At 44.9% G+C, this 19,417-nt stretch overlaps 1 protein-coding gene across 2 annotated transcripts in view; it reads right to left on the reverse strand.

Moving 5' to 3' along the window:
• Positions 1–7,083: 7,083 nt before the first annotated feature.
• LOC114807936 (interleukin-33-like) overlaps positions 7,084–19,417 on the reverse strand; it is a 29,396-nt gene continuing 17,062 nt past the window's right edge. For both annotated transcript variants that reach the window (XM_029054840.2, XM_039910947.1), the window contains 4 exons: positions 18,035–18,157; positions 15,052–15,099; positions 11,753–11,835; positions 7,084–9,428 (listed from right to left, as the gene is read on the reverse strand). In XM_029054840.2, the coding sequence (XP_028910673.1) occupies positions 9,183–9,428; positions 11,753–11,835; positions 15,052–15,099; positions 18,035–18,157 (500 nt within the window). In that variant the 3' untranslated portion in view covers positions 7,084–9,182. The remainder of the gene's footprint in view (positions 9,429–11,752; positions 11,836–15,051; positions 15,100–18,034; positions 18,158–19,417) is intronic.

Here is a 19,417-nt window from a genome sequence, read left to right on the forward strand (position 1 = left end):
AATTGCTAAATCCCATCAGTCCTATCTTCACTACATCTCCAGAATCTGCCCCTTCTTCTCCATCCAAATTACTACCACACTGGTACAAGCACTCGTCATATCTGGTCTCTACTACCACATCAGCCCTCTTGCAGATATACTTCACTCGGCTGCCCAGATCATTTTTCTAAAACATTGCTCTGCACACATCTCCCAATCCTCGAAAACCTCCAATGGTTGTCCATTCTTCTCCACATCAAGCAGAAACATTGGCTTTCATGTAGGCAATTAGCTCTCTCCCCACTGCTTATTCTTGCTCCTCTCTCACTAAACCCCTACTTGCATGCTTGGTTCCTCTTGAGTTAACCTAGCCCTTCTAAAATTGCATATCCTCCAGGAGGCCTGCTCTGATTAATCACTCATCTCCCTACCCTATTTCTCCTCCCCATCCTGACCACCCTGTGATATTCATAACTTAGGTACATATATTTAAATCCATGACGTGGTTGTGGGGTGTGCGGGACACCCACAGAAGGGTTAATTTCAAAAAAAAAAACAATTTGAGACCAAATGGAGTTCATATTGGCTTTCCATTTAAAAAGGATTTATATAACCAGTTTGCCCCTGGACTTTTTATGATTACTGAAAGCACCACATTAGCAATAACCTATTTATTTAAGAGTTCACAGAGGAGGGAACTTTAAATCTAATTAATGTCAGGCCGGAATAGCTGGTCATTAAAGGGCCTCATGTCTTTCTAAGCTCTGTAGTGAAAGAAAAGTTTGCTGGTGAACCCCCTAACATATGTCTCTTAAATCTCTGTTCACCTTGCTCAACCTCTATTTTATCTGGATTGTCTTTCTTAAAAACTTAGCTTTAGATATAACTCTTTCCTTGCAGGGAGGTGGAGGGGGGGTTTGTATGGGGGAGGGGGTGTGTGTGTGTGTGTGTGTGTGTGTGTGTGTGTGTGTGTGTGTGTGTGTGTGTGTGTGTGTGTGTTCAATCAGCCATGTTTTATGTGAACTAAGAAATACAGTCTTATTCCCTTCTACTTTGAAATAACTTGTGTGTGAATGGCAGGGGCTGAGAGGGAGGAGGGTAGGGTCTGTGCATGTTTCTTGGGTGTGTGTTTGTGTATTGAAATACTGAATTTCCAACTCAGCATGTGATTGGACCACAGTGAACTTTGCCAAGGCAAAGGGAAAATGTAATTCGGTAATGACACTGGAGTTTGTTTTTTCTTCAGTGTCTTGGCACAGCGCACATGTTGGAATCGGATTTCTTCTGTTGCAACTGGTACAGATGAACATGCCCAACTGCTCTGCTTCCCCTTTCCAACTTCCCCCCAAGAACTTTCCTCCATTTTTTTTTTAAATGAAATTGCTAAAGCTTTATTACCTAAAAGGAAAGTGAAAAAAAAAACCCCAAAAGTTGAGGGTTTGGCATCATTTTCCATCAGGAATTTGGTCCATGTAGTTTTGTTTAAGGGATGTACATCAACAGCGAAGCAGTGTGGCCTAATGGACAGAGCAGGGGCCTAGGAGTCAGAAGGACCTGGTTCTAAATCCCAGCTCTGCCGCATATCTGCTGGGTGACCTTGGGCAATCTACTTCACTTCTCTGTGCCTCAGTTACCTCATCTGTAAAATGGGGATTAAGATTGCGAGTCCCATGTGGGACATGGACCGTGTCCAAACTGATCAGCTTGTATCTACCTCAGCGTTTAGTGGGGTGTCTGGCACAAAATAAGCACTTGACAAATACTATTTTTAAAAAAGAAGAAAACCTACAGTAGCAGTTACTTGAAATGTTTAATAGATGGCCCGTGGGGCTGGATTGGCAATACTGTAGGATCCTTTTCACCGGGAAATTCTAAAGTCTTTTGCAATGAATTTATGCAAAAATTGCTTTTGATTCCTGTCCTCTCTGGATCAAACACTACATTCCTGAAATTAATCCAAATAGAAAACTTGATTTAGCCTTGCCAGATCAAGATTGCATCCATCTCCTAGCAAAATGTTTGGCTGCTACAGGCCCCAAGTAATGGAGGGCTGGGGCAGGAAGTGCTGAAGACTGTGCCGATGTAGACGAAGATTAGAACTGATAACCATGATTTATATGACCTTTTATAGTTTGGGGCTGGGATGGGGGGCTGAGCCAAGTGTCATTATGCAGAAAATACCTACTTTTCTTCAGGTTTACAAGTAAGTCTATACCAGGCCTAGTCTTTTCAGGATTCCTTTCACACACTTGTGAAATGGACTGCAGTCACTTAGAAGTAAGGAGTGATGTGTATTCCAAGAAAAACTTGTGCAAAATCAGAGACAGTCTGAAAACCTGTGAACTATGGCTTCTAATCAAGAAAATGAAGATGCAATATACACACACACACACACACGCACACACGCATGCAGAGGGACAGAGAGGGAAGAGTGGATAAAGCCTGAAGTGTCAGTTTGAAGCCCACAACATTTAGAACACTAGGAGGGTTGTGACTGTTGTGACAAATAGACTCTGAACAGCACTACCTGAGTAGAGAGGAGCCTGAATCTCTCCACTCCTTTAGCCCAATTTTTTTGTTCTTATTGTATTTACCGTAGTCCTTGACACTTTACGTGGTTTATCCATTTTTATTGTTTCATTTTTCCATATGAGTTCATTGCCAACCTTGCCCCCTTTCCCTTATTTCTAAACTGTGATCCCCCTGGGGGTCAGTTATCATGTCTAATTCTCACTCCAGGTAATTTTTTCCCCATTCATTCAAAAGTATTTATTATATTCACCCATTCATTCAAAAGTATTTATTATACCTACTGTAAGTACTTTATGCATAGTAGGTATAATAAATACTTTTGAATGAATGAGTGAATAAATAAATGAACGAAAGAACCCACGAAAGACAAGGAATGGAGGGGGGAGGGAGAGAGAGGTATCAATTATACTGCCCAGGGTTCCTATTTCAACTACTGCCTCTATTTAAGCATTGTTTTTAGAGAAAATACTGTAGGAAGACTCAGGTTGTAATCTACTCTGATGTCTTCTTTTCTGGCTTGTGATTCTGTCTGTGGCTTGCCCTGATTAATTTCTCTTCTCCCCAGTTTGTATACCCCCAAGTACCATCTAAGAACAACTGTGTCAAATATGCACTTATGCAATTTCCCTACCCCTGCCATAGCACTTCTGGATATAACAACTGCCATGCCCTACTATTTAAGCAGTTATTTAAACATTTCTTTATCTTCTCTTTCTTTATCTGCAATTTAGTTTGTGTCTGTCTCCCCTTCTAGACTGTAGCCTCCTCGAGGGCAGAGATTCTGTCTTTTATTCAGTTGTACTCTCCCAAGTGCTTAGAACAGTGCGCTGCACACGGTAAGCACTCAACAAATGGTATTGATTGACTGATTTTAGGCCAGAGGAATCGAAAGGGTAAAAATTTGATTTTTCTTGTATTTGAATGGCAACCACTTAATATGCAAAAAAATCCTTTCCACTTAGTCACTCACTGTGCTTCATGCCCCGGGAGGAACATGACTGGTGGGGAGGAGTGTTTGAGAGGGGCACTCCGCCAACCACTAGGGCTGTTTAGGTCACATCTCCCCACTCTGCAAGGACTTCCAGTGGTTTCCCATCCACCTCTGCATCAAACAGAAACGCCTTTCCATCGGCTTTAATCAATCAGCTTGGCTTTCCTATCTCACCTCTCTGATTTCCTATTCCAACGCAGCCCATCCACTTCATTCCTCCAATGCCACCCTACTCACTGACTCTCAATTTCACCTATCTCACTGCTGACCCCTTACCCACATCCTCCCTCTGACCTGGAATTCCCACTCCCTTCATATCGGACAGACCACCCCTCTCCCCACATTCAAAGACTTATTAAAATCCCATCTCTCCAAGAAGCCTTCCCCAACTAAGCCCTCATTTCCCCTACTCCCTCTCCCTTCTATGTCACCTGTGCACTTAATCTGTACCTTTTAAGCACTTGATAATCACCCCTCTCTCAGCCTCCCAGCACTCATTTACGTATCTGTAATAAGAAGCAGCGTGGCTTAGTGGAAAGAGCACGAGTTTGGGAGTCAGATGACGTGAGTTCTAATCCCAGCTCTGCCACTTGTCTTCTGAGTGACCTTGGGCAAGCCACTTAACTTCTCTAAGCCTGTTACCTCATCTGTAAAATGGGGATCAAGACTGTGAGCCCCACAAGGGACAAGCTGATTTCCTTGTATCTACTCCAGTGCTTAGAACATAGTAAGTGCTTAACAAATGCCATAATAATAATTATTAATATTTGGGAACGTGCCTACCAACTCTGTTATTAAGAGCTCTGAACACAGAAAGCTCTCAATAAATACCATAGCCTTGATACCTTGGCTCAGGTTCCCTGAGCTCAATGGGGCTGGGCCAGGTTAAGGCTCTGGTGACAGAAAAATCCTTTTTAGTAGGGGGGGGGACCATCCTAATTTTGGAGTTCTGCTCCATATCCCAACAGACCTGAGGTGGAAGCCAGTGAGGAGCAGAACTCTCAATTGTGATGGTGATGCTGCTGGTAGTGGTGACGGCTGCGGAGAGGCAGTGTGGCTTAGTGGAAAGAACATGGGCCTGGAGTCAGAGGACCTGGGTTCTAATCCCTGCCCTCCATATCTTCTCTGTGACCTTGGGGAAGTCACAACTTCTCTGCGCTTCAGTTTTGTCACCTGTATAACTGATGACCCTGATAATCACTGGTCTCTCTGACTCCTTTTCAACTTTTACTCCACAACCCAGACCATCTTCCTAAAAATGTCATTCTGCTTATATCTCTTGCCTCCTCAAAACCCTCCAATGACTGCCATGTCCTCCACACCAAGCAAAAACTCCTGACCATTGGTTTCAAGACACCTCACCGGGTTTCTTGTCATCTTCCCTCTTCATTTGCTATTCCCCAGCCTGTTCTCTTTGCTCCTCTCAAGTAAACCACCTTCTCTTTCCTTACTCTCATTTCTCTAATCTCTGGCTTCTTGCTCCTGCCCGAAACCCCTTCACCCCCATCAAATCTGCCTGACCACAGTTCTCCTCATCTTTGAAGCCCTCCTAAAGTCCCAGGAGGCATCCTACAATTTTCTTTTTCCCAGGTCAGCCCCTATGTCCTCCCAGTCACCTATAGCACACTGGAACGAGCACGGGCCTGGGAGTCAGAGGTCATGGGTTCTAATCCCAGCTCTGCCACTTGTCAGCTGTGTGACTTTGGGCAAGTCACTTAACTTCTCTGTGCCTCATTTACCTCATCTGTAAAATGGGGATTAAGACTGAGAGCCCCATAGGGGACAACCTGATTACCTTGTATCTACCCCAGCGCTTAGAACAGTGCTTGGCACATAGTAAGCACTTAACAAATTCATTCAATAGTATTTATTGAGTGTTTACTATGTGCAGAGGACTGTATTAAGCACTTGGAATGTACAATTCAGGAACAGAGAGCGACAATCCCTGCCCAATAACGGGCTCACAGTTTAAATGATACCACCGTTATTATTATGCATGTACATATTGATTTCCCTGCTCTATTAATAATGGTGGCATTTGTTAATCACTTACTATGCACCAAGCGCTGTACTAAGGGCTGGAATAGGTTCACTATAAGCAGAACGGGTCCATTTCCTGTTTCATATGGGGCTCACAGTCTAAGGGGGAAGGAGAACAGTGATTGAATTTACAAATGAGGAAACAGGCACAGGGAAGTGAAGTGACCTACCCAAGGTCACACGGCAAGCAAGTGGCAGAGCTGGGATTAGAACCCAGGGCATCTGACCCCCAAGCCTATGCACTTTCCACTAGGCCACAATTTAAGCACCAATATATTTGCTTCTCCATCTTTCACTATCTTTTGCCTCCCAACTGTAAATAATTTTGTGTCTCTCTTCCCCGCTACAGTTAGGTCCTTGAGGGCAGGGATTGTGTCTTACTTCTATTGTACTCTCCTAGGTGTTTAGTACAATGTATTGCGCACGGGAGGTGCTCAATAAATGTTAGTGATGGATAGAGAAAATGATTTTCTTAAGCAATTGTATGTCTTGCTACTTCTGTTGTACTCTCCCAAGCACGTAGGACAGTGCTTCACTCTCAGAAGGCACTCAGTGGTGGAGTCTCCAGTTAAGAATGATGGGTGAGCCTCTTTTTTTTATGGCATTTGTTAAGAGCTTACTATGTGCCACACACTATACTAAGCACTGGGGTAGATACAAGATAATCAGTCTAGACACGGTCTGGATCCTATGTGGGGCTCACAGTCTTAATGCCCATTTTACAGATGAGGTAGGCACAGAGAAGTGAACTAACTTACTCGAAGTCACATAGCAGACAAGTGGAGGAGTAAGAAATAGAACCCAGATCCTTCTAACTCCCAGGCCCCTGCTCTATCCACTAGACCACACTGCTTCTCACTCCCGAGCCTCCAACAGGTATCTAATCCCTATTTTACAGAAGCCTCAGTCCCGAGTCTTTGGGCCCAAAGAACCTGCACGGAGGAATCGACTCTAGCACTTATTATTTGCACAACACCACTTGCACTTTCTCCTTCCTGCCAATCATGTTCCCGCCTGGACACTGAGGGCAAAGAATGAGAGGGTGGGCGAGTGTTCAGCACATTGCCAAACCCACACCAAGGAATTTCATGTTCGGGACCTAGTGATGGCCCAAGTGAGCACAGCATAAAGCTGCCTCAGTAGCTATTTTTCAGGATTCCTGCTGGACCTGTTGACCTCCTGGACCGCGCTAGGTGGCTCTTCAGAGATCTTCACCGCCACCAGGGCAGCCCTAACAGGCCTCCCTCCCCCTCTTGCCCAGCTCCAGCAGGCCTCCTTCCCCTTCCTTGCCCCCAGCCCCAACAGGCCTCCCCCAATCCTTGCCCAGCCCCAGCAGACCTCCCCGCGAATCCTTGCCCAGCCCCAGCAGCCCTCCCTCCCCTTCCTTGCACAACTGGCCCTGGCGTCCAGATCTAATTCCCACAGCAATGATCTTTTCCCTGCACCATCATGGATGATGACTATTTTTGGAATTATTATAATCAACCAGAACGATTTAACCATAAAGTCATGCTATTCATACTGAAATCAGACATGCCTTTTCATGATAGATTTATTTTTTTCATATATTTAGCATTATACGTATTCTATTTCATGGTGTGCAACAAATATTATTTCCAAAGTTTACAAAATTTGCTATTTTTCACAAAGCCCCTCACATATTATACTTTGATTTTGGGGCCACATAACTAAGTAAAACTATTCTCAGAATATGACCAAAAACATCTTCCTACACCTATACTCTTGCTACTGCTTATAAGTGTTAAAAAATATGTTTGTCCATTAAACATTCACTGTTGTTTAACAAATAAAACATCCACACTGGTTTAGTAAAATCTGGAATATTGCCCCCAGGAAAAATGTTTCTTTGATTATCCCCTTTTAGGGCAACTATACTGTGATGAAAGGGAAATTGGGTTTAAATTTACTCTACTCCAAAAGATGATGGTAGGCAGTTGCTAGAGAGTTGGCAGTCATTTCAAAGTTCTAAGGTACCGGAATCTGAGACCCGTCACTCAATGACTGATGGATGTACATATTTGTATGGGCGGTTCACTAACTGCTGGTCTGTTTGTGATGGTAAAAGTTATGTGAAGTCTTGAGGGTAAAAGGGCCTGGTTGGGATTTCAATATAAATACAAAGCTCTGATTCAATTGGAAATGACCATTCTGTTGAAAATATTCATTTGGGGGATGCTTAGAGGCTCATAAAATCTAACTTTCTGAAGCAACTCTACTAGTTCAGAGTTGGAGACAGATGTAACTGTTTTAAAAGCAATTTGAAGCAGATCACCCGAGTCATCTGTTCTCTGGGTTAGAATAATAATAATAATAATAGTGGGAGTTGTTAAATAGTTACTATGAACCAACCACTGTACTAAGCACAGGGATAAATACAAGTTAATCAGGCTGGATACCATCCCTATCCCACATGGAGCTCACAATCTAAGGGGGAGGGGAAAAGGGTATTTAATCCCCACTTCATAAAATGAGAAATTTATCCCTGGATAAACAATGGAAAAATCCTTCATAGCAGCTGAGATACCTGGACAATGACAAGTGACCTCTGGGGAATTGGTTGTGGGGAAAAAAATTTGGTTGAGAAATTTGGCTGAGGGTGTGGTGCACCCTCACATCAAAAAGCAGGGATTGTCTATGTAGCAGTCTTAGTCAGCACCTATTGCTATCTTCTCTCAATAATTACCACTGATTAGAAGGGATTAAAACAGCAACCCTGCCCACAAGGAGTTTACAATCTCCTCTTTGTGAACCCCACCCTGCTATTTCCCTTCTATTCAATGGTAAATGAGAGCTTACTGTGTGCACAGCCCTGTATTAAGCAAGTATGATACAACAGCTCCTTACTCCATCTCTTTCCAAAAAGGGGAATGGCTCAAATAAATTTACCTCTTTATGAATGAATGTGTTTATGTTGTACTGTAGTCCCCCAAGTGTTTACTTCAGTGCTCTGTCACACAGTAACTGCTCAGTATTCAGTGATGAATAGGAGTTAGCATAAGGTGTGGGATGATTCTGGAGGAGATCTCAGCTCCGGACTGTCTTTTTGGGAAATCTTTATTCTGCTGTCTGCCCCTTTCCCCAAATTGGCAATTCTAGTGCCTCTTCAAACTCCATTCCCTTCCACTTCCCCTCACCCAGTACGAGTCTTACCCCTTGAATACCGGCGCGTGCCCTCCCGACATCCCCACCCCCAACCAAAACAGCTTCACCCATTGTCATTTAGTGTTACTGAACTAGGGAAAACTCTGAGCCTGGTGTTTCAGTCAGGCAGCAACTTTAGAATGGAACCCCTAGAATTTAGGAGGCCTTTAAATAAAGCCTCTTTAAAACCAGTCCAGTCTCTAAAATGCAAAACTCCAGAGGAAAACCAGAGACCAGACTTGCCTTCTATTCCTTTCCTGCCCTAGAAAATCCTGCTTCTGAGGGATCAGAGAAATTTTGGGTGTGGTGCTTTTCATCCCAAATTTCTCTGAGCCTCAGAGAAGCAGGACCTCTTGAATTCTAAAATCAAGGAAGACAAATCTAGGAAGTAGAAGAGTCAGACTGGGGCACCTAATTCCCCAGCAATCTAAACATGCTTTCCTTGCTTTTCACACTGTGTAGCTCTCTCCCCCCGTTCTCATTTGGTTTCAGTTTGGCCACCTGCTCTGCCAAACTTGATGTCTTTGGAGTTAGAGGATTCAGAGTTAGTGAGCTTGAACATGAATTCATTAGAATGATCAATATCTGAGCAAAGCTCAAGGAAGCGAGCCTTTGCACAGAGAAAATGTCCTTGCTGAGAGAAAAACTCAAATAAGAAATACTCTGAGCCTTCTGGGTGCAAAATGAAAAACTGCTTTTCCCGGTTCTTTTCCTGGTTTTGGAGCTATTGAAAACAAAAGAGAAAAACAGTCATGAGTTCATTCACAGCAATTCGTATCTCCCAGCTTACAGCAGAACTCCATAGAAAGCAATTTCAAACAAAAACACCTTGATACTTCCTCACTTCCTTTTCTCCCCAGGTAAGCAAGTATAGATATAAAGAAGGAAGGTTTTCCTCGCCCTAGTTATTAAATAATACCTCAGTTAACTGAATTGCTCCTGCACCCCCTGACACAGGGGAAATGTGAAGAGATGGGGTCAGGGTCAGGGAAGAGAGGCAGGAGAGGCCAAGGAGATGAAAGAAGGGGCTGGAGACAGACAAACCAAGACACCAGAAAGGTAAGGCTTCAATTTAGCCATCTTGGATACACACACTGAAAAGACAGAGGCACCCCCACACAACACAAATGTAGAGGTGTGTAGAGTTATCTTTCATTGAAATACGTATTGTTCTTAAATACTTAGAGAGCCTTCTGGAAACAACTGTATGTTGTAGTTCGGCTCTCGAGGCACATATACAAAAAGACACCCGGATGATAATGCATTACTTTGCAGAGTCGTCACGGTAACTTCAGGTGACGAAAAGCCTGAAGAACACGGAGATAATGCACCAGTCTTAAGCTGGTGTCCTACATACAGCCAAAGGTTTTCATTGGCAATATAGAGCTAACAATTCCCCGCCAGCCAATGATGCTCAGATAGGACAGAGTAGTAGAAAATAGAAGAGAGAAAGACATTAAGGCTTTCGGGAGATGGACAGACATAGTTTGGTGACAATGGAATACCGAATTGAGGGCCTAAAGGGCTGAGATGATGTCTATCCTCCTCTGGGGCTGAGAGACCCGGGCCTTCTAAAGAAATCGGACAAATTCTTGTACAGTTTCACCAGTGACGCATCCAACATCAAATGCCAGGACAACATTGCCAACAATGAGGTCCTAGGATGCAATAAAGACACCAGCATTTGAGGTGATGCTCCTAAGGATGCAGGAGGACTGACATTTATGATATATAAATGTTATATGATGGGAACATTCTCCTCCTTATGTGATGGGAACATTCATATTTCAGTGATTGATTGCAATACTACTACTACTACTAATAATAATGTTGGTATTTGTTAAGCGCTTACTATGTGCCGAGCACTGTTCTAAGCGCTGGGGTAGACACAGGGGAATCAGGTCGTCCCACGTGGGGCTCACAGTCTTAATCCCCATTTTACAGATGAGGTAACTGAGGCACAGAGAAGTTAAGTGACTTGCCCAAAGTCACACAGCTGACAAGTGGCCAAGCCGGGATTTGAACCCATGAACTCTGACTCCAAAGCCTGTGCTCTTTCCACTGAGCCACGCAGACTAAAACAGCAAGTGCAATACTTCAAATTAAGCCTATTTTCCAAGGTAGTAATAGATGATAAACCACAATTTAGTCACACCAAATTGGTGGGTCCAGGGTCTGAGCCGTGGTAAAAGACATTGGCAGAGAAGTTAAATCTCCTCTTTCCTGGTTTTATCCTTCTCCCCAATCCCTTTCTCTCTTCCCTTCTTCATCTCTTATTTTGTCTCTCTCCCCTCATCTCCTTTCTCCTCCTACCTCTTTTCTTTCCCTCGGTCCCCTCACCCTTTCCTCTCTCTCACCCCTTTTCCCATACTTTCTTCCCCTCTCCACCTTTCTATTTCTCCCCCTCTCTTTGCCCCCCACCCTTTCTTCTGGCCACACCCAGAGGCCCGACATTGTTCTACCTTGAGCCGTTTCATCTCTCAAATCCGGTCACCTTAAGTTTGCATTTTTTCCAGACTGGACCTTTTTTGTCCTCTGGACTTGGTTTAGGAGCCCTGAATCCTACACACTGAACACGTGTTTGTTCATGCTAATAAAGCTGGTGTTGACATTCAATGCCAAAATACTTCATAAATCCAATAACTAGACTGAATCAAAGACAGAGTTAGGAAGTGTTAGTTGATACCTGGGGGACTGGTATTTTCCCTTCTCTATTCCACAGAAACCAGCCAAGGCACCTATCGGCTAGGAGTTTATAGTCTGGGACCCTCTAGACTGGAAGCTCGTTGTGGGCAGGGAACGTGTCTACCAACTCTGTTGTATTGTACTCTCCCAACCACTTAGTACAGTGCTCTGCACACAATAAGTTCTCATTAGTTACCATTGTTTGATTATAATCTAAGATCGACAGCAGTGACTGAGACAAATCCAGGCACAGACACCAGAGACAAACCAATAAAGGGACATGTGGACACACAAGCAATTGAGTAAATTGACCACCTACACTAAAAAAAAATAACAATTCAGGCATGCACAGGTTTCTCTTACCTTAAGAGAGACATCAGAGCCATTGGCATGTAACAGGAAGAGTTTACTGGTGAATTTACAGCTCAAGGCTACTATGGTCTCACCTGAGACAGAGACAGAGAGGTTTTTATTGTACTAAAGAGAAGAGAGTAGAAGTTACAACTCACATTTAAGAAAAAGTTATTGTAAAATGTTATGGAGAGCATATGGCCTCCCCTCCCAAGCAGATCTGGGAGCCATTAGAGGTTACAGCTTTCAAGTCAGAACTCAGTTGAGTCCACCATAAGCAGGCTATCCATGCCTCTAAATGAAAAAGGCGGTGTTCTTTCCATTCCTCCAAATCTGTTTTTCCTTTACTAAGGGATGAGTCTAGGAGTGAGTTGAATTGGGGGCTACCAGGGAACTCCTGTCCTTTCCTGTCACCTGCCTCTCCCGCTCCCCACACCCCAACCTCCTTCTCGAGTTGCACGTCCCTTGTGAACGTAATCAGAGATTCCACATTAGGTGAGGCTGCCAAGAGTTTTAGGACTTCCAGTCCATCACCCCAAAATTCCGGCTGACCTGGCATACGAGGGGTGGCTACTCAGTAAGGAAGTGGAGAAGTAAAGAGAATATTATACGACCTCTTCTTCCACTTGGCTTTTTCCTCAGTAACTAGAATGGCCATGCTATTTATTATTCACTGTGGTATTTGTTAAACACTTACTCTATACCAACCACTGTGCCTGGGATAGATACAAGATGGTGAGGCCAGACATTCCCTGTCACACATGGGGCTCGCAGCCTAATCGGGGAAGGCGAACGGGTATTTAATCCCCATTTTACAGATGAGGAAACTGAGGCACAGGGAAGTGAAGTGACTTGTCCAAGGTCACGTAGCAGGGAAGTAGCAGAGCTGGGATTAGGTTCAGGTCCCCCGACTTCTCGGTTCATGCTATTTCCACAAGGTCACACTGCTTCAGTGGTTTTCCTCAGGTGTCTAGGAGGTTTTCTTTGAAGGTTTCCCACCTCCATGAAGCTTTCCTGGATGAATTTTTTTTATCCTCCCAACTACCATCTCAGCTTTTCGCACACAATCTCCCACTGCACTTTTGAACATGTCTATTTACACACTTGATCCTCTTACACACTTCTTCCTCTTTTCTGTAATTTACTATCTGTAAGTTATATGTCCATCTCCCCTGTTGGAGTGCAGACTACTTGGCCGCAGGGATTGCGTCCTGCATATACTGCACTCTCCCAAATACTTAGAACAGTGCTCTACACAAAGTAGGTGCTCAAGTCCGTAAGCTCGTGTGGGCAGGGAATGGCTCTGTTATATTGTTCTTTCCCAAGCGCTTAGTACAGTGCTCTGCACACAGGAAGCATTCAATAAATAAGATTGAATGAATGACAAATACTATGGATTGATCACTTCCCACAGGTTCCCACTCACGCGCTGACCTGGCAATTGCAGAAGGAGCCCTGCCTCCCTAGTTCAAGAGCCCCCCTGGTAGCCATGGGCTGAGCACCCCTCCACCGTTCCCCAGATTGTGGCAATGAGTATTTGATTTGTAATAATAATAATGTTGGTATTTGTTAAGCGCTTACTATGTGCAGAGCACTGTTCTAAGCACTGGGGGAGACACGGGGGAATCAGGTTGTCCCACATGGGGCTCACAGTCATAATCCCCATTTTACAGATGAGGTAACTGAGGCCCAGAGAAGTTAAGTGACTTGCCCAAAGTCACACAGCTGACAAGTGGCAGAGCTGGGATTCGAACTCATGACCTCTGACTCCAAAGCCCATGCTCTTTCCACTAAGCCATGATTTGTGTGTGTCTGCATGTACCTATTTGGGTGTTCATGCCTGTATGTATGTGTCAGGGTCAGTGCGCGCCTGTATTTCCATGTACATCAGTTTGGAGTACGTGTGTGTGTATGTGTCTTGTGACTTTTTCTGTACACTACTGGGCACCTGTGTCTGTGTATAACTCTGTGGATGTCTGTCTATCAGTAGGAGAGTGGGACTTCTCTGGACATCAGGAGACCTGGGTTCTAGTCTCCATTCCACCTGTAATTGCCAAATGTGGTCCAAGTTAGGGGCAAGGGATAGAGAAGCAGCGTGGCCTAGTGAATAGAGCACAGAAGGACCTGGGTTCTACTCCTGCTCCACCACTTGGCTGCCGTGTGACCTCGGGAAAGTCACTTCACTTCTCTGGGCCTCGGTTACCTCATCTGTAAAAAGGGGATTGAGGTTGTGAGCCCCATGTGGGGCAGAGACTGTGTCCAATCTGAATAGCTTCTATCTACACCAGTGCTCAGTACAGTGCCTGGCACATAGGAAGCGCCTAACAGATAGCATTAAAAAAATAACAACAATACGGGCACAGCGGGGAAAATCTGCTCTGCAGCTTCAGTGGCTTCTGTTGCAAGCCAGGCAACTGTGGGAGTGAAAAAGAAGGGGAGAAGCAGTGAACCCCCCCCACCTCTGCACTGTTTGGCTTCAGCCCTACCCTTCTCCCTGTGCCTTAATAATAATAATAATATTGGTATTTGTTAAGTGCTTACTGTGTGCCAAGCATTGTTCTAAGCGGTGGGGTAGATGCAAGGTAATCAGGTTGTCCCATGTGGGGCTCACAGTCTTCATCCCCATTTTCCAGATGAGGGAACTGAGGTACAGAGAAGTTAAGCGACTTGCCCAAGGTCACACAGCTGACAAGCGGTGGAGCCAGGACTAGAACCCACGACCTCTGACTCCCAAGCCCAGGCTCTTTCCACTGAGCCACGCTGCTTCACTCTGCCTTCTCTGGAAGGGACTGCTGCTGCCATCGCCAACGCTGCTACCGAGGGTCTTCTCCCTGGGGGCTCTGCTTAGAGGAGTCTCCAAGTTCCAGCATAATAATTAATGGGAGTTACGGTATCTGTTAGGCTCTTACTAGGTGCCGGGCACTGTGCTAAGTGACGGGATAGTGTTGATCCCAATTTTACAGATGAGGGAACTGAAGCTCAGAGAGGTTACATGGCTTGCCCAAGGTCTCTCACAGCAGTCGAGCGGCAGAGCCGGAATTAAAACCCAGCTCCTCTGACTCCCAGGCCCGTGCTCTTTCTACTAGGCCATGCCGTTTCTCCACTGCTCCCCCGGGGTGCGCTACCCGGTAAAAATAGCAGCAGGAGCAGCGATAAGCAGCTTGGCCTAGTGGAAAGATCCCAGACCTGGAAGTTAGAGGATCTGGGTTCTAATCCTGGCCATTTCAACAACACTTGCACCCATCAGTAAACTTCACAATCAGTGCTGGTCATCCCTCTCGCCCTCCTCCCTTCCTTTTTCCACATCTTACCTGATGAGAATGAAGCTTGCGGTTTGAAGAATTCTATGAGGACCTCATCTGAGAAAGAACACAGAGCAGCCTGTTAGAGATATTTATGGCAATTGAAGATGTGAAAGTTCCAAACCATTAGAAAATGGTCTCCCAAATGAACAGGAAAAACTTGTGCTTTTTCCCCTCATTAAAAATAATAATAATTATGGTATTAAGCACTTACTATGTGCCAGGCGGTGTACTAAACGCTGGGTGGATACAAGAGAATCGGGTTGGACACGGTCCCTGGGCCACGTGGGGCTCACGGTCTCAATCCCCATTTTACAGATGAGGGCCCAGGGAAGTCAAGTGACTTACCCAAGGTCACACAGCAGACAAGCAGCAGAGCCGGAATTAGAACCCATGACCTTCTGATGCCCAGGCCTGTGCTCTATCCACTAGGCTATGCTGCTTCCCCATCATGACCAGCCCTCCCCCAGTGACACCCCCCCAACAGGCTTCCCAGCCACGTGGCCACCTGCTCCTCAACTCTGCCCCCTTCTATGACCACCTCCCACTCCACTAATTGCTCAACATTGTTCTCGTTTCTCACCACCTTTGCTGCAAACCAGCCCCCTTCACTGCCTACAGAAACCTCATCCTCATCCAGTGCGTCACTCGCACTCTAAGACTGGACAAGTGACCGTTCTACTCCCACCCTCTGCTGTCTCTGTCTCACACTTCTACGGTGCTCAAAGTACACATCACCTGCCTCTGGCACTCCCTGCGGGTACAGTGCTCGGTGGAAAGGTGAAGGCAGTTTGATGGGATGATCGATAATTCTACTGAAACTCCTTAACGCCGAGCTTACAGTCCCGTCCTCTCGTGCGTTTTATAGTCTCGCATCTCCCCTCCTCTGCCATGAGAACGTTTCCAAAGGAATCACTTGCCAGTATCTTTAAATCACTATTTCAAAACCTAAACTCATCCTCCCTTCGCCTCCTCTTCACGAGCGACTACACCACCACCACCTCACCTTGTTCCAGAGCTCGCTTGCAACCTTGGGGTCACCTTTCCTTCCACACTGTCTTTCGCCTCCCATTTTCAGCCCGTCTGGAGGCATGATTTGGCTCCAGAGAGAGACTTGCTAAGTCTTCATTCTTTCCATCTACTATCTGCACGTTCTATGCCAACTTCTGGGAGTGGTTGATTGTTCTCTTTCACCCACGCAAATTAACTCCGATACAGGGCCTGGAGGAAATGGGTCACAGCCTAAACGGAAGGGAGCTACCAAAAAGTAAGTTACGAAAACAAGTGGAAACTTTGACCCATGGCGGTGGTAGTTCTTCAAACTCCAGATTGCCCGGGGCCTCATTTCCATGATGCTGGTTGATTGTGGAAAGTACTGAAGAGAACCAGGGGGAGCTTTCGCTTTCACTCATTCAATCATATTTATTGAGGGCTTATTCTCTTCCCCTCTTGAAAACCCTACTTAAAGCTCACCTCCTCTAAGAGGCCTTCCCAGACTGAGCTCCCCTTTTCCCTCTGCTCCCTCTACTCCCCCCCTTCACGTCTCCACAGCTAAACCCTCTTCTCCCCCCTTACCCTCTTCTCCTCCCCCTCTCCCGTCCCATCCCCTCAGCACTGTACTCGTCCACTCAACTGTATATATCTTCATTACCCTATTTATTTTAATGAGATGTACATCACCTTGATTCTATTTATTTGCTATTGTTTTAATGAGATATTCTTCCCCTTGACTGTATTTATTGCCATTGTTCTTATCTGTCTGTCTCCCCCGATTAGACTGTAAGCCCGTCAAAGGGCAGGGACTGTCTCTATCTGTTACCGATTTGTACATTTCAAGCTCTTAGTACAGTGCTCTGCACATAGTAAGCGCTCAATAAATACTATTGAATGAATGAATGGCTTGCAAAGCACTGTACCATGCGTTTGGAAGAATACAATATAACAACAGATGCATTCCTGCCCACAGCGAGCTCGCAGGTGGACATAACCAATCAGTGGCATTTTCTCAATTACTTATTCCGGGCAGAGCACCATACTAAGCTCTTGGGAGAGTTCAAGGGAGTGAGTACACACAATTCCTGCCCTCAAGGAGCTTGCAGTAAAGCCGGGGAGACAAGCACAAAAATCAGTTACAGGTAGGAGAAGCCGCAGTGTATAAAGATGTGTACATAACTGCCGTGGAGAGAGGACGTAGGGTGGAGTCTAGGTTTTTCAATTTAACTACAAAACCATGTTAGCTTATGATTTATCAAAAGAATTAGTCATATTTACAGAGTGCTTAAGAGAAGCAGCATGGCCTAGGGGATAGAGCACGGACCCTGGGTGAGGTGGGGAAGGGGGTGGAATGGGTGTTTGAGAAGCAGAAATTCCGCTTTTCCCTTCCTGGAGCAAATGCTAGGGGAAGCAGCACATGGCGTAATGGAAACTGGGCCAGGCCTAGTGGTCTAGGAGTTGGAGGACCTGGGCTGTAATCGTGGTCCAACCACTTGTCTGCTGCGTGAACTTGGGCAAGTCACTTCATTTCTCTGTAACTCAGCTGTGTCATCTATAAAATAGGGATTAAGACTGTGATCCTTATGTGGGACAGGAACTATGTCTAACCCAATTATTGCCTATCTACACTAGTACTTAGTTCAGTGCCTGGCACATAGTAAGCACTTTCATTCATTCAATTGTATTTATTGAGCACGTACTGTGTGCAGAGCACCATACTAAGTGCTTGGAAACTACAATTCAGCAACAAATAGAGACAATCCCAACCCGACAACGGGCTCACAGAAAACCATTAAAAAGAAAAAAACAAAAAACAAAAAAAAAGCTGCTGGGGTCCCAGGCTTTGCATTGTTCTTTCTCAACTGGAGGAAAGTTGTGGCGCAGAGTTAAAGCTAAACTCCTGATTATAGGTGAGATAATGCAAACCCTAGCACACATAAGCCCCGGAACTAACCATCATAAATGAATACCCCTTCTGGACAGAAGAAAAAAAGTCTACCTTTCTGGTTGAAAAACGGTGCGTGCTTGACGTGCATCTTTAAGTCTTCATTTTGTCTAACAAAACTGACGTGTTTTCCGTTGGCTGTAGTCATGTAAAAGCGCTTGGTCTCCACGTATGTTACTGTCATCGAAAGATAGAAACAGTTAGCCCCCTAAGGCGGAATTTGATTTTTTCAAATTTTTTTAAAGTTTGTGTACCAACTTATCTCCAAACCACAAATCCCCAACATAGGAACATTTGAAACCTTGGGGCACAGTAGAGGGAATAAAGTGAAAACAGTTTGGTGGCCTCCAGGACAGTCACTGGAAGATGAATAATTCTACTGAATCTCCACCATGATTTCATCTGCTCCGTGGTGAGAACTTTCACGGAATCTTGTAGAAGAGATTAATTTGTTCCCAACTAGCCTGGTTGCCACTAAAGATGATACCCTATGCCACCGAGCTTCAACTGGTTTAGGTCAGTGGGGTACCCATAATCCACTCGATTAGGTCAAGTTGCCTTCTTGCCTGAAAAGTACAAACTAAGATAATGGGATCATTTTTGCTGAGGAAAGTCAATATTTCCATGAAAGAGAGGGGCAGAATGGTCTAGTGGAAAGAGCCCAGGCCTGGGAGTAAGAAGACCTGGGTTTTAAACCCCACTCTGCCATTTACCGGCTTTGTAACCTTGGGCAAGTCACTTCATTTCTCTGTGTCTCAGATCCCTCACCTGCGTAATGGAGACTGAATATCTGTTCTCCCTCCTCAGACTGTGAGCCCCATGTGGGCCCTGATTATCTTACATCTACTACAGTGCTGGGTACATAGTAGGTACTTAAATACCACAAATATTCTTATTATGATTGAAAGCCTGTTTCTTAATAAGCTTCTGGCTGATTTGAGATAAGAAGTCGTTATTATTATTTGCTCATTATGGGCAGGGAATGAGTCGCCAATTCTGTTGTATTATACTCTACCAAGTGCTTAGTACAGTGCTCTGCACATAGCATTCAATAAAAGATTGATTTGCTAAAAATGTATGTTTTAGTGTTTTTGCACCCAGATGTATCAACTTGAGACATTTTTCAAATGCACTCAGTTCTCTTGTAAGGTGAGGGTTGGTTTTTTGCATAAATAATAATAAGCATGATAATTGTGGTGTCTTTTGAGTGCTTACTAGGTGCAAAGCACTGTACTAAAACACTGGGGAAGATACAAGTGAATCAGGTCAGACGTAGTCGCTGTCGCGTATGGGCCCATATTCTAAGGGAGAGGGAGAACGGGTGCTTAATCCCCATTTTACAGGTGGGGAAGCTGAGGCACAGAGAAGTAAAGCCATTTGCCCAAGGTCACCCATTTCAACATTGTGCACATGTGCAAAACTGTTTCCTCTGATAGT

The sequence above is a fragment of the Ornithorhynchus anatinus genome, chromosome X5 (assembly GCF_004115215.2).
Source record: "Ornithorhynchus anatinus isolate Pmale09 chromosome X5, mOrnAna1.pri.v4, whole genome shotgun sequence".
Taxonomy (NCBI): Eukaryota; Metazoa; Chordata; class Mammalia; order Monotremata; family Ornithorhynchidae; genus Ornithorhynchus; species Ornithorhynchus anatinus.